Source organism: Lycorma delicatula, chromosome 1 (genome assembly GCF_047948215.1).
Source record: "Lycorma delicatula isolate Av1 chromosome 1, ASM4794821v1, whole genome shotgun sequence".
Taxonomy (NCBI): domain Eukaryota; kingdom Metazoa; phylum Arthropoda; class Insecta; order Hemiptera; family Fulgoridae; genus Lycorma; species Lycorma delicatula.
The window spans coordinates 339376655-339392593 of NC_134455.1; the positions used below are offsets into that span (position 1 = coordinate 339376655).

Sequence of the window (15939 nt, forward strand, 5' to 3'; positions counted from 1 at the left end):
TACCTTGGAGGGTTAAGGTTTTGTAGTAAAATAATTGGAACTCTCATTTTAAGATTGAAACTATGAGCTGGTAAACCTGCAGGATTAAGAGAATTCAAAAATTCTTTAGGATTGTGGACTGCATTTCAGTTACTGATTACAGGATTTACAGATCAATATTCCTTGCTTTGGCCTTCAACTTTTTCTAAAATAATATTATTAATTTCAAGTACAGAAATATTTCAAGGAGTATGATCTTTAGCAAAGATACTTGTACAGTTTTTGTAAAATCCTACTAATTTCCGAATAAATATTGGAAATGAGATCATCCATTGTATGCACAATGGTACCAATGTTTTCATAGACAGAAATTTAACCATCATTGTAAGAAAGAGTCCCCATTTCCAATGTTTAGTAGTGTAAGGGAAAGTTAGCATCACCACCCCCAATTTGAACACTCATATTACCTCAACATCAGCCCTAGTTCCTCTTGTGATGACAGACAATGTTTGCAGAAATTCTCCACCAAACACAAAAGTTATTCCATCCATTAATTTACTGCATGATCTAATATTTGAAAGGGTTTGATCAATGGCTTCAATATGAGCTCGATGACTCATTGTGCATTCATCCCACACTATAAGTTTAGCATCTTGCAAAATTTGTCCAAGTGGACCATTTTTACAAATAGAACAAACAGATTCTTGCCCACATGCCAAAATATTTAATGGTAACTTAAAAGTGGAATGTATAGTTCTCCCACCATTTATAAGTGTAGTAGCTATTCTTGATGATGCTATATTGATTGCAATGATTTTAGTTGAGTGAACTTGAACAAGAAGCAGACTGATTAAGAAAATTTTTCCAGTGCTTCCTGGAGTATCTAAGAAAAAATCTTAGGGTTGTTGCTAGCAACACTATCATTTATGACACCAAACACCTGATGTTGATTTGGTATCAATTTAGGAAGATTAATACTTACACATTTTTTTCTATTCATTGATATGAATAGAATGTTGCTTATGAAGCATTGATATGCTTATGAACGTTGTATCATAAGCATTAATAGTTTCTTAATTTTCATGTGTTTGTGTTTGTAAACTGAAATTGCATAAATATTTTTCACTTAACGTAATGACAATATCTTCAATCTCAATGAGACCTCTATTCAATATTTCGTCAGAAATTGTAATCTCAATTTTATGGGTTTGATGTGGGATTTGATGTAAAATATCTTTACAAAAGATATTTCCCACAATACATTCGGTTCGGCAGGATGACAACAAACTGATATAATTGCAAATAATTTTCTCAGTTTAGACAAAGACTGACAGATAGAAGTAGTAGCAAGCATGTCTTTCCAGTGATTATCACTTTCCAATAAGCCAAGTGAATTGCAAGCAGCTTTATGTGTTTGATGTAGCACACTATCAACAGTTTTCAAGTAATCAAAAGATGTAGGTCCTTTAACATTGTGCAGTATTACACAGATGAAAGCAATCACTTTGGTTTGGGTGAATTGTATATACTCTACCCAGAGCAGTGTCCTTTTTGATTCCAGGAAATCCTTCATTATCAGTTCCACGCTATCTTCTGTTAAACTTGTATCTAGGAATGTCAGAATATAACAGTGTCTTAGCAAAGTAATCAGATTGACAAAGTTCAAAAAAAAGAAATAAGAGTGGACTTTAAAGGACTTGTTGGAAATTTTTTTCAGTGAAATAAATACGTTGATAGTTTTCTAATTGAACTGCTAGTGGGAACAATAGTGGGATAACAAGACTATTGGAAACTCAAAAGTCACCAGTTGGTCCCAGATGTACATATATATCTACCATTAATGTACTGATTCAATTCATCTCTTTGATTTTCAACCAAAAAAGTTCCTTGATTTTAACCTTTGGCAATGTATTTGCAGATATATCAAATTGCTTGCACAGAGTTGCAAAATTCAGCATTTATGTGGCGTTAAAGCAACATGACAGTTATGTCATGTTATTGACAGTCAATTATGCTACATTGCATGTTTAAAGTTGTCATATGACTTCCATCCTCTTGACTTCTCCTGTGATAAGTTGAGTAACTGTCATTTCCAGATTGAGCGTTGCAAATGTACATTCGAGGATACTTTGAACTTTTTCCTTTTATCGCGCATGGTGATGTCCTATTTATATCACCCCATGATCCTTGAAACATATGTTTACAAACAGTGTCATAATAATTGGTCAACTTTTTATCAGGCAGTTCAGCAGATATAAGATCAATTTTGTCAGATCATATTTTAGTTATTAAACACTTTGACCCAAAGTGTGACACTTTGACCCATGTTAGCATTAAATTTGGTGTCTTATCGCACAGTATCTTGAAGATGAATATTATCATCAGCATGAATTTTTTTGGTTATTACAAATAAATGTTAGTCTTTCAGCGATCATTTTGGCCATCATATCAACATAATATTGATTAAACAAGTTTATGTAATAATGTAAAAATTGTCGATGCTATCTCAAACCATAAGACGATAAGCATAAAATCTCATGCAGGAAACTGTTTTATTTTGTTCATTATTATTTAGCGAAATTACAGTGATTATAACTTTCACAATGATCATTTTATTAATTGATGCATTACTTGTAGAGGGACTGATTTATTTAAACCTGATATCAAAATTCTTTGAGCTGTGCTGTGATCCAGTATTGACCATGCAAGTAGCTTTGATGTGTTTCAAATTTTCATAAACATCCTAATTTGCAGTTTTATCACTTCAGGCTACATAATTATATGACTCCAGAGTCATATAATTATTTGATCTAAGTGAATTTGAAAAAATTTATGCAAATATCCTGAGGACAATGAACTTGTATATCATACTTGCTAAGTAACATATCCAATTTTTATAATTAATTATTTATCACAGTTTTTAGAAATTAGAATTTTACAGTAAACTATGTCCATTTAATATGCATTTAAGTAATTGAGATCTTAAACAAAACTGAATGAATAAAATCAAAATTAAATACAAAAAGATTGTGAAACCAAAGCTAAATACTGAAAGCAGTTATATACTCTATTGTTAATTATATTGAGTATAATTAAGCATTAAGAGCGTAAGCATTAGAGTATAATTCATAGAGCATTAAGAGCGTTGATGAATTCTGTACCTGATTTAAGATGTTTTGTTGATGATGTTTTGGTTAATAGTGAGGTGGATAATTTAAAGAAAGTGGGATGTCCATTGCAGTCCTGTTAACAAGGACACTGTAGCTTATTGAAGAAGATTATCAAGAATGCATTTGTTTTAAACCCTTCCTTTTATGTGTTTATATTTAATTTAACAAATCTTTTTTGTAAATAAAGTATACTACTAGGGTAAAAATGACAAAAAAAAGTTTATAAAAAAATAACAAATCTATGTATTAAACAGCACTCTGAGGATGAAGAAGACAACATCACACTTACAGTATTATAAGTACAGTCTTGGAAATAATAATTGACTTTGAAGGTGGAGTAAAGCATGGAAGAGTGTAGTGCATGTTTAGCTACTGAGAGGTGGACTGAAAATGGTCAGTGACTAAAGGAATGGAGAAGAGACCTTGCATTAAATTTGTAGTTGTGGTGGTTTGTTAATGGAAACTTTTCCAGCTGTACCTCTTACCTGTCAAAAATAAATTGCTACTATTTTGAAATGAAAAATTTTATGAAAACTCATTACATGTATGTAATTCTGCTTGAGAAATTTTATAGTAAATTTGTTTGTTAATGCATCACAAATAAAAGGACATGTTCTGAAAGGTCCAGTTAAAACTTTGACCTTGCTTTGCTCAGTCAGTAAGAAAGTTCATTAAAATTGTAATCATTTTTAAGATATTTGGTCATTATTACTGAACACTAATATTATCAAATTATATATATTGTAAAACATACTTTGTTACAATTAGAATGAAGAAAGCCCTTCCTCCTTTGAGTAGCATTGTAACGGTTAACTGTAATATGGTTGTTTTCTGTGCCATATTTAATTATATCTCTTTAGCTTTTATTTTAAAGATGTTGTTTGTAATATTTAATTTTTTTTAAATGTCTGTCAAGGTGAATTTTTTATTTGTTTAATTTTTTCCAGAATTTTGAGGAATCAAGTTCATTGGACATTAAAGGATCACATCTAATGAGAACTTATGAATGTTCATTAAATGCTGATGCCAGCATTAAAAATGAGCTGAATGTTACACAGACAGTAGATGTTGCCGTGGATCATAGCTATAGTCGAAAGAATGTTAAAATTCAGCTGAAGAATGAAACACCTACTAGAAGCAATCAAAGAAGAAATTGTAAAAGAACAAGTTTTAAGGAAGAAGATCTAGAATGTGATGATGTCAACATTAATAGAATTAAAAAAAAGAAACGTAAGAAAGAGGTGGATGAAGATCCTACTTATGAGGTCAGTGAAAAGAAAAAAAGAAAAAGTAAGGCTGGCAATAATGATGCTTCATCCACAAGAAGTGACCAGCCTGTAAATTATAAGGCACCTCGAGGTCAATTCAAGAAATGTTTGTTAAATTGGTATGAAGCTAAGTTAATAGAAATGTCACCAGTATATTTAGAGGAGAAAAGAAGAGCATTAAGAGCGTTGAGGAATTCTGTACCTGATTTAAGGTGTTGTTGTAGTGATGATGTTTTGGTTAATAGTGAGGTGGATAATTTAAAGCAAGTGAGATGTCCATTGTGTAAGAAATATCAGCATTCTATGTGTTTAGGTTTGGATGATGAAAAATTTGATTTGAGCTATCCATATCTGTGTTTTCAATGTTGGCCTAAACAAGAACACTTAGTTCCATCCAGTGGTACTGTAATCATATCGCCTGTTTCCATATTAAATCAGTGGCTAGCTGAGGTAAGATTATAATTATGTTGATTAGATTGTATGCCAGTATAAACTTAAAAGTAGAAAAAAAGATTTATATTGTTTGGAATGTCCCATCTTTATTTATATTCGCATATTTATTCTCTGATGTTCAAGTATTGAATCTTAAGAAAGGTTTTAGACATAAATTTAGTTAGGCAACTTCATAGGTTGGTGAGAAGTATGAATTATATTGAAAGTTCATTTTATACAAGTTACTGAAAGTTGCATTTTACATATTTGTGTGTAAAGATCTTTTAAATTGCTGACTGTATCTTGTACTATAATAGATATTGTTCATCAAGTGAAAGTTCTTGATCTTACACCTTTCTTTAAATGAAAAATCACTTTTAGTTTTGAACATATCAGACATTAAATTCAAAACTTTATTGTTACACAATTTTCTTAGGTAGGATATAAATACATAATTTTAAGTTTAATCTGTATACTGATCAGAATACACTTCTTTTCGTAATTTCTTTTTATTTTTTGAACAGTTGAAGTCCTTTATCTTGATTTACATATAAAATTATGGCATAATGATAATTCAGAAATGTACACATGGGACTAAGTTTATTTGAGGTTCACGTATGGAGCAGCCCAACCAGTTTTAATGAAGCTTGCTAGATCAACTTACCATACCCCTAGTTCAAATTTTAGCCCTATCTTAACCTAAAATATAATGTTTTCTGGGAAGGAGCGGTGCCTACTTCCTCTTGATGAAATGCATTTTTAGGCATTACTCGCCCTGATACACCTTATCCAACAAATTAATAGGATAAAAATTAAATCATAAAGTTTTATTTCAACATAGTAACTTTTGTAAGAAATATTTTTAGTTTATTTTTTAATGCGCTCTACTTTCCTGGCTGTTGAAGAAATATATTTTGCAATTTGCATGAAGAAAAAAAAGGATAAAAATTTGAGACAAATGTAATATTTGTCGAAAGTATATATTTAAAAAAATCTAAAACATAAACTTGAGCATTCAACTAAAGTTGTTTCAACTTCATGAGGTCTTTAATATGAACTAATGCTTGGTCCCTTGACCACTTAAAAATTTTGAATTATGTGAAGATGAATTTTCAAAAATCTCTGCTTTAAAGCTTAAAATATTTCTCTAAAAAATCAATTTTTTTAATAAGTGTTAAACATTAATTAATATGCAGTGATATGAATTGATTGATGGTATATGCATACACTGTAGTGATACAGTTCTGTTGACTGCAGTACAATAATTGGTGGGAGAATTGAGAGAGTATGTATCGTAGCATACTCAAGAATTCTTGCCAAGTTCTCTTGCTATAGCTGTGTTGAGTATGCTTATTGATGGGTAAAGTTAACAAAAATAAAAGAAAACATAGCTCGTATTTGCCAAACGAAATTGGACTTTAATTGGAAAGAAAGCAAATGAACTTAAGTTAAATCATAACCTTAAAAAATAAAAAGGAATTATGAAATTAACAAAACTTAATGATACTTAATAAATATCAGCTGAATCAACATATAAATAGTGATATTAAATGAGAAAATACATGAATATACATTTATCAAATACATATTTTGAAAATCTACAATTTAACAAAGCCTGAAAACAAGAGAACATAAAACAACTTATGTACAATTATAAACTTAGAAAAACATAACATCAATAAACATAGTATGACTGGAAAACTATTGCATTACTGACATATGCTGTAATATTGAAAAAATTAGCAATGAACAATGTCATTAACTTAGAAAAATAAATTACAGTAAATCTTAATTGGCAATGGCCTTTTCTAATTTATGAACATCATCAAACTTAGCATTAAATAATTAAAACTAGTAATTCTAGTTTAGTGTAGAAAAAAGGCCACAATAATATTCTAGTACAAAAGGAATTAATTACAATAATCAAATTGAAATAAATAAACATATAAATAGAGTTCATTTTAGTAGTAAGGTTTCTTGAAAATATAAAATTACAAAGAAGTCCTAAAACATAACTTCACATCAGGAGTAATTTTCTTTAGATTAATTTAAGAGAAGAGGTAATGTACGATTAACTGAATGTTCCACAAATTTTAATGATAAAATAACTGTTTAACATAATAAATAATGAAAATTGAACTTGCCTGTAGCACACAAATATTAGCAAGAGATGAACTCGTGAATGAAGGTAAATGAATACATACAGTAATCCTGGGCGTAGTCTGCAGAGGTGTATCAGGAATGCAGGGGTGAGACGTGGTTTAGAGGTAGAATAATACGTAGCATCTCAGATATGTAGCAACGAGTTTGGAGATTCTGCATCGATGAAAATATAATCAGCAGCTAGAGAAGATTAGGCGTCGATAGAATTGGCAGTATGTAGTGATTGAAACACTTTCGACAGAGATGTAATATAGTGAATTTGAAGAATAACTTAACAAAGAAACGAGGCTGGACGAACATAGAAAACTGTGAAATCACGAAAAACTGATGAGTAGAACTAGAGAATATTTTGACAGAGAAATACCGCAACGTTTATGAAGACGAATAAAGTATTAACATTATATGAGCGAAAGAGAACATCGAAGCCTGATCCTCCAAGTCTGAAGGACCAGGATCCGCACAGCGTGAAAGTCAGGACTAGAATGAAAAACTGGCGTGGTGAGAAGTAGGGGATGCGAACAAAGCAATGGACAGAAGAGTGTGTATGTGTGTTGACAACAAGAGTAGTGTCTAAGTGTTAGTATGAGAACGATTAGAAAAAACGTGTGGAATTCGGGAACAAAGACATAAAAATAATTTACAAGCAAGCAGACCACTAAAGAATTACGTAAGATTGATAAAATAAATTTCTGAATACGCAAGTTGAAGAAATGACATCAGGGCAGACAAAGAGAAATAGACTTCTAGGAACTATGACAATATTGAAATTGGTTGAGAATAAAAAACACTTAAGAATAATATATATATTAAGACTAAACAGCAATAAATAAAGTGTGATATGAAATACGTCGACACCAATATGATGATGCAACAGTCCGTCAAGCTGGAGCCTGAGAGAAATAGATATCGAAAACAAACCCAAACAACCTATTTTAAAAATACACATATGATAAGCCTTACAAATGCAAAATAAAATTACCAAGCCTGTAAACTACAAGACTCGACCATAACCTTGAATTCATTGGAATAAAACGACTTTACGCAAACGGCGTAAACACTTATATTATCAAATTTATACCAATGTGTTATTGTAAAAGCCAAAATAAATTTTATAAAATTTCCTCTTGTTTAATGTAATTTTCCCTTGTGTTCATTAGAGCTCAATTTTTTTAAATGTTATGTAAAGGATTGGTGGAAGATAAAATTTGTAAACAGTCAGAATACTTGGTTGTGCCTTTTTTTTATGTAATTCTCTGAGGTATATTATATTGAATATATTTTTTCTTATATGTAGTTATTATAAATATTAAGGAATTTGATTTTGTTTTTTCCTTCTATTAGATTGATAAACACATTCGAAAACCCAGTTTAAATGTGCTTGTTTATGAAGGTGTTAGGAAAAATGGATATATTCAGCCAACAACATTGGCCCAATATGATATTGTTATTACTTCTTACCAGGTAATATATTTAGAATATGTTTATTTTTTTTAAAAAAATGATGGTTTACATATAGAATAAAATATAACTTTTTTAATTTTATTATAAATATCTCTCTAGAAATTAATTTTTATGTTATATTGTTGCTACATACATGCTGTTTCATATTGATGAGCGCAGTGTCAGATGTTCAGATGTCAGCAGGAGTTACATGACACCTACGCACCTGCATAAGTGCTCCTCCCCACCAAGACAGCTGACTCCGCAACACTCCCTCTCTATAGCAGCACTGTGGCCCCATCACTCACAGGTGACTTTACAAGCAGCAAATGGCTAAGTAAGAGCTATACTCTTATAGACCATCACCAGGAGCAGACCAAGAAGAAGAAGATGGAAGAAGTTCCTTGGCTAGCGTAACATGAAACTTCCTGATGGATGGTGAGAAGATGACTGGTATCGACCATCACTGCAGGACTCTGGGAGCCATCACGCTGCATTGGGGGTCCAACTCTCACTAAAGAGAAGCTTGGACTGAATTCAATGGTCAAGCTGCAACTCCTGACTGTAGTCAAGCTGACATCACTGGAGACCAGCTTCAGTACCCAAGTTCGAGCTAACTTGCCAAACACACACCTTAAACAGCTCCTTTCAGGGTTACCAAAGACTGTCAAGCCACATGCTGTCAGAGCAATTCACACATACACATATAAAGTTTTCTGACATTTAATTTTTTATTCTTCCATTTTATTTAATTCAATTTTTAAGTTAATTTAATTAATTAGTATTAACTATTAAATCAATTAAAACTAGGAAGAACACTCACAACATTTTTCAAAGTAACAAATTTTTATTAGAATCGGGAGTTATTATGAATAATGGATTCATGCAGAACATGACAATAACTACATGAAATTTGAATGTGTTTAGGATGAATGTACTATGAAAAAGTCCATAAAATAGAGCAGAAAAACGTTCTGCTTGAAAATAAGAAACCACTTATAATAATAAACCACTTAAGTATTTAATATGTTTTCAGTTTTTACCATTTTCTTATACAATATTAAGTATAAAAAAATTACTTTAAGAAGCAGGTGGATGAAGAGGATATGATTTTTTCAGTTTTATAAATTTCTAATTTATTGTGACTGTAATTAGGCTGCTTTTGACTGAGTTCACTGACCTATGAATATTTTAGTTCAAATATATTCTGTACAATAATTTGGTTGAAGTGTGCATTGTATATTTGTATGGTGTACACAGGAGGGTATCAAAAAATTTTGAGATTGGCTCTGTTGACAAGAAATTACTCTATTTATCTATATGTAAACACTGTCACCTTCAAAATTAGTCCTATTGTACATCAATACCAAATTCTTGCCACTTCTGGAATGTGTTTTAGAAGCTCATTTCTCAAAGTGTGACAGGTATCTTATGCAATTCCTGCTGGATCTCTGTAATAGTGTCAAAACATCGTCGTTTAAGTTGGATTTTCAACTGCAGGAAGAAGGTAAAGTCCACAGGAACCAGATCTGGAGAGTATGGCATGTGTGGTGAGATCATGTTGTGTCTTGCGAGAAACTCGCATATGGAGGAGAGAACTGTGACAGGATGCATTGTTGTCATGAAGCATCCAGTTTTTCATATGCCACAGCTCTGGTTGTTTTTGCCTAATGTCCTCCCTCAGCCACATTAAAATCTAGTGGTAGAACTTGCTATTGATGGTCTGACCACTGGATACGAATTCTTGATGCACAATGTTGCCAATATCAAAACGGACAATGAGCATGCACTTGTTTGAACTGCAGACCTGCCTTGCCTTTTTCAGTCATGGAGATGATGGGTTCTTTCACTGAGTAAACATTTGTTTCATCTCAGGATCATATCCGTACATCCAAGTTTTGTCACCGTTAATGATCCTCGACATGATGGATAGGGCAGGTCATCCATGGCATGCTGATAGAGTTCTTGACAGAATTTGACTTGATATTCCTCCTGCTCTTGGGTCAGCAGCCTAGGGATGAATTTAGTAGCTACATGGTGCATGTTCAAATCACACATCAGGATTAACTGGACTGTCCTGTATGACAACATTGACAATGGAAGCAATGTTGTGATTGTTTTCTGGTGATCCTCATGTACAAGTTGCCGAATGGTTTTGACATTTTCCAGTGTTGAGCTTGTTGAAGGTCTTCCTGATCTTTTGTCTTTCAGTGATGTTTTCCCATTCTTTGTGTGCATATGCCACTTAAAACACCTTGCAATACTCACAACAGCATTGCTGTAAACTTGCTGCTCATGTGCAGTGTCTCGGTGGCTGATTTACCAAGTTTCACACAAAATTTCATGTTCACTCTTTGTTCAAACTTGCTGTTCATGATGGAATCACAAAAGTGGTAACACACATGGTCACAATAGTACAAGCTGCACATCTACCAATGCACACTGTACAATGTTTCTTGGCACACTGACTTATGAAGGTTGGTGCTCTCTGTGATTGTGTGTGCAGCCTTTTGCTACCATCTGTTGGCATATTTCAAACTTTTTGATACACCTCGTATTTATTTACAACCTCTGATATGAATTGTATTTAAAATAAATAAAATAAAGTGATAAGTGATAACAATAGTAATACTGTTGTTACAAAAAGAACTAATAAGATATCAAGTAACAATAAAAATACTGATTAATAAGTAATGTAAGATAAAATTTACCCTTTAAAATTCATTTTATTTTGTATTCAATTAATTTTAACATACTGTTTTGTGACAGACACGCAACATATAATAAGACAAATTAAAGATTGACTAATAAGATTTAAGTGCTACAAATTAGACAAAAGAAGACATGAATGTATTTAAGTACATTTGTTTATTTACCTGTTTGCTACCTGCTTCTCTCTTTAAATATAAAGCCTTCTATTATGTTGGTCTACATTTTATAATAATATTCAATTTTTTATAAATCATATTTGCATATTTTAAAAGATAAAGATATAGTATTTATTCAGAATTGTAACTAGTAGTTGATCAAAATTAATTTATATCCCAAAAGTTGGCCAAATTTATATACTAATATGCCATTTACATGAAACCTATGTGTGAAATAATCTCAATACCATATTTGAAATCGGCAGCCACATTACAGTTAGAAAAGTAATATAATATGTTAAAATAATTTTTATGTTGTCTAGTATAATTTGCCCTATGTGAAAGAAAAAAGGGAAATTTCTTATTTTGAAATTTTTTAAACTATATTTTCTGTTTGGATTAGAATATTGCATCATCGGTTAAACTGTCAATGACATTAGTTATTACGTCAAAGATTAGTTATTACTCATCAAACTTTAGAAAGTTAAATATATAGTTGTAGTTCTACCTTGGACGTTTCAAGTAGTGTTGGGACTGTTAATAGAACAGTAGAGAAATTAGTGTACCATGACAGATTATTATAGGTAGCAAGAAACCTTTGTTGAACTGGTGTTGTTAATTTTGTATTGTTCATTGTTATTGCTATGTTTTATATACTACATTTCTCAGTACTCATTCTTCATTTCCTGGAAGCAAAGAGATTATCAGAAGAACATGTTTGCTGAGAACTATGAATAATGGCAGGACTGGTACCAAACCCTGGACCTCATTCAGTTTTGGTAATCGACATCATTCACTATCTTAACAAAAAATCACACTAGATACTGAATTAAAATTGCAGAATTGGAATGGAAATACCCATGCTCAGTAGATATATTAAAAACAGAACTCTAAAAACTAGTGCAATAAATAAGCGTAACTATGGAGAATAATCCTTTGACAAAATATTGGAGGATTACATAATGACAGTATTAAGATTGCCATGGCATTGACCTGAACTCAACCTGATTGAGCTTGATTTGTGTGCAAATAAAGAGTCTGATCGCGAAAGAAAATGTGTCGCATATGCAAAATAAAAGTAATAGCTTAGAAAACATTTTCTGAATTGCCGACTGAATATTGAAAACAGTGCTGTAAACATTCTTTAAAAATAGAACAGAATTAGTGTAAGAAAAAAAGAGTTGCAGAAATAAAAACGTTATTCTTCCTTCTCAGTTTTCCTTTTCCTAAAATAAAGAAATGACAATATTAGAACCTAAAAATAATAAATAAATTGGAGAAAACAATAAAGAAGGTATAAATATTAAAAAACATTGGTATAGAAAATATAAGTATAAAAAAAAATGATCAGGGTTAATAAACGGAACAAACATATTCATCGTACAGTGCACTCAAACGCATGCATCTAGTGTGTGTTTTTGTTGATATTCTTATACCTCCCTATGGTCCAGCAATCCTCACCCTTACCACCCTGCTCATCGAAATGAGTTTTCTAAACTTTGAAATGAGTAGAATTATTTTCTGTTTTACTGTTTAATTATTATTTTTTTTCTTTTTAATATATGAAATATAACTATTTCTTGTGTTCTTATTGTGTGATTGAAGGTTTTAGTTAAAGAATTAGATTATATTGATGTCATGGAAAATAATAGGAAGTTACGATATACAAAAAAATTTTTAGCACCCAGCTCCCCACTGACTAGTGTTTTGTGGTGGAGGTTATGCTTAGATGAAGCTCAGATGGTTGAATGCACAACAACCAAGGTTGCAACAATGGTTAGAAATTTAAAATCTGTCAACAAATGGGCTGTTTGTGGTACTCCAATACAAAAATCTGCTTCTGGTATGTATATTAGAATTTTAGACATGGGTGTTTCTTTGTTGGTCTGTGTGTGTGTGTGTGTGTGTGTGCATGCATGTGCATATATGCATCTATTAGTTTGGCTTTGTAAATTCAATAACTACTGAACTGATTTAAGTTTTTTCTTATTTAAAATGTTATTTCACTGATTAAAAATTTTCCCCTGAATGTTGTATCTGTGTAAGAAACACAGATGCCGTTCTAAAACTTTTGAAATAGTTTGATTAATGATCATGGGCATAATCAGGATTTTCTCTAGGGGTGCAAAAATAAGATAACATTTTTTTTTTAAATGGTTTTATTTGAACATTTGAAAACGCTAAAAGTAATTAGTTGCAATAGTATTCAAACTATCTAAATAAATCTTATTTCAGCTCTAGCCTGTGAGAGTTCTGGCTAAATTTTGACAAAATTTCTTTCTCAAATTTATTTTTAGCTTCCAGAACCCTCTTTTTATGCACACTCATCTTACAAAGACCGACAAGCTGTTTTTCTGTCATTGTTGACTGTAACCAAGTTTTTACCCTGTGTAAGGTGCTGAAGGATTTTTGATAGTGCGTGTTATGCAGGGCCGTGCAAGTGAGATAAGTAGCGGTCATTTTATGGATGGATAGAACAATTGGGTTTCTTTAACTAGTGTAGGTAGTTCTATCTCCTTCATTCGGCATTTGGCACATTTTTTCATTTCGATTGATTGATCAAAGTTTAGCTTCACCAAGGAAATCATTCAAATTGTAGGAACTGCAAAAACTTCTAGTTTTTTAACAAAATTGTCTATCATATCAAGCATTACATGAGGGTGCAGTGTAAGCAATGAGAATGCAGGCAAGTTCTTAAAAAAATGCTCTTCCAGAGATATTAATGAATAATTAGTGAATTTCTCTAAAACTCGCTAGAAGTCTGTGCCGGTGGATTTGCACGATGTTTCTGCTGATTTATGACGTGCGAAATATTGAAATCTGTTCCAAGATGCTTGGCGATTGTTTCAGCTTCTGCTATAACACTTTGACTTTCAACAACCACATTTCCACGTGTTTTCTCATGATGTCTGATTTGCACATTGAAGTAAGTCCACACTTGTTGACTAGCTAATGTTAAAGAACATTTACCACCGGTTGCAGGAGTGCTGAATCTTTTGCTATGAGACAAACACAATAAATTCTGATTTTGTAGCAGTGCAGTGTGTTCAAAAATCAGCTTTTCTCACTGCATTGTTACCATCTGCTGATATTTTTTTAAGCACCATAATGATTTGCACATAATGGTTCTTGAATGTGGGGCAATATTATACTTTTGAGACCAACAGGTTTCACAGAGCATTAGTGTATTCGGTATGCATTTTTGACGAAGGACCGATTCTCAGAAGAATCTTATTTATTTTTGGAGACCCTATTTTGTATCACTGCTATTTTGTTTAAGTCGTTTACAACTAAGTTCAGTTTGTGAGCAGGACAGTGAAAGTATAACGTACTCATGTACTTTTCTTGAATAATTTCCTGGACACCACCATCCTTTCCTGCCATACTGGAAGGCACAATCCTTTCCTGCCATCTTATCCTTATCCGATGCACTTTTTTGGATCAAGGGAATTAACATTTTTTCTACAAAGATGTTAATTCCAGATGCTACAGATTTTTCATCCATGTTGAGTCAACTCTACAAAACCTAGAAATTCCTCACGAACAATCATCTTTTCTTTATTCTAAAAAATCTAACCCCAATGAAAAGTTGCTCTTTCCCTGTTATATCACTGCTCTCATCTGCCAGGATACTGTAAACACATGCTTTACGTCAGTAATGATGTCATTTTTAATGATGTCACCACATAGGCCGATTATTTCATTTTGAATCGGTAATGACAAGTAAGTGCCATTTTTTGCGCCCTTTTCTGTATACTCTTTTAAAATGTGGTCACCGGTGTCAGTTTTGAGTTTGATCAAGTCTTCAAAAACATCTTCATGATTTTCTTTGCCCCTCAAATGTATGTCATGTGTACCACAAAACATCACACTTAAACTTATTGATGCGACAGTTTTCTTGTTGGTGGATAGAAATCAGCTGTACATCAACAGGTATATTTTCAACAAAACATTTTGCTGCAATGGCTGCTGCTTTGTGCCACCCAGATTACATGTGCAAATGACATTTCACAAATTTGTGCATATCTTTATAGCAAGTAAAGGGCCTCACCATGAAAGAACCCAAAACAACATGCACATTAGTTGGTTGAAACAACACACAGTAAATCCAAAACGCACCCATATATTTTTTGGGATACATCAGCCAAGGAGCATAATCCACCAACCAGCTGTATTTGAATTTTTTTTAATTACACAACATCCTTAGCAAAGTCATTACTTTGAAAAAGAATTTGTGACCAAAGTTTTTTAAAACTTCCATGTTTTGAGATGAGGGCATTCTAAACAAACATCCAAGACAGTGACCCACATCATTATCAAAATACATTTGATTCTGTACACCAGAACCAGATAGTAGTGATGATCCACATGATTTTTCATCAACACTGCTTCAATTTCTCTTCTCCGTCGTTATCACTTTTGCTATTACTTTTATCTGGTCGCTTCCTCTTTTGTCTCCCTAAAAGAAAATAAATAACTACTACTACACTTCCTAAAAAAATTAAAGCAACTAAGAATTTAAGCTTCTGAATGGACTCCCTACTAGAAACTTCAAGCTTAACAATGTTTTTTTGTTGTCTCCATACAATCATTTTTCCCAAATTTATATGTTTTGAAAAT

The 15939-nt window shown here is 32.1% G+C and overlaps 1 protein-coding gene across 4 annotated transcripts in view; it reads left to right on the plus strand.

The window, feature by feature from the left end:
- The window catches only part of LOC142334330 (E3 ubiquitin-protein ligase SHPRH), a 126951-nt gene that overhangs the window by 32794 nt on the left and 78218 nt on the right, over positions 1-15939 (plus strand). For all 4 annotated transcript variants that reach the window (XM_075382282.1, XM_075382283.1, XM_075382280.1 and 1 more), the window contains 3 exons: positions 4097-4867; positions 8354-8473; positions 12925-13162. In XM_075382282.1, the coding sequence (XP_075238397.1) occupies positions 4097-4867; positions 8354-8473; positions 12925-13162 (1129 nt within the window). The remainder of the gene's footprint in view (positions 1-4096; positions 4868-8353; positions 8474-12924; positions 13163-15939) is intronic.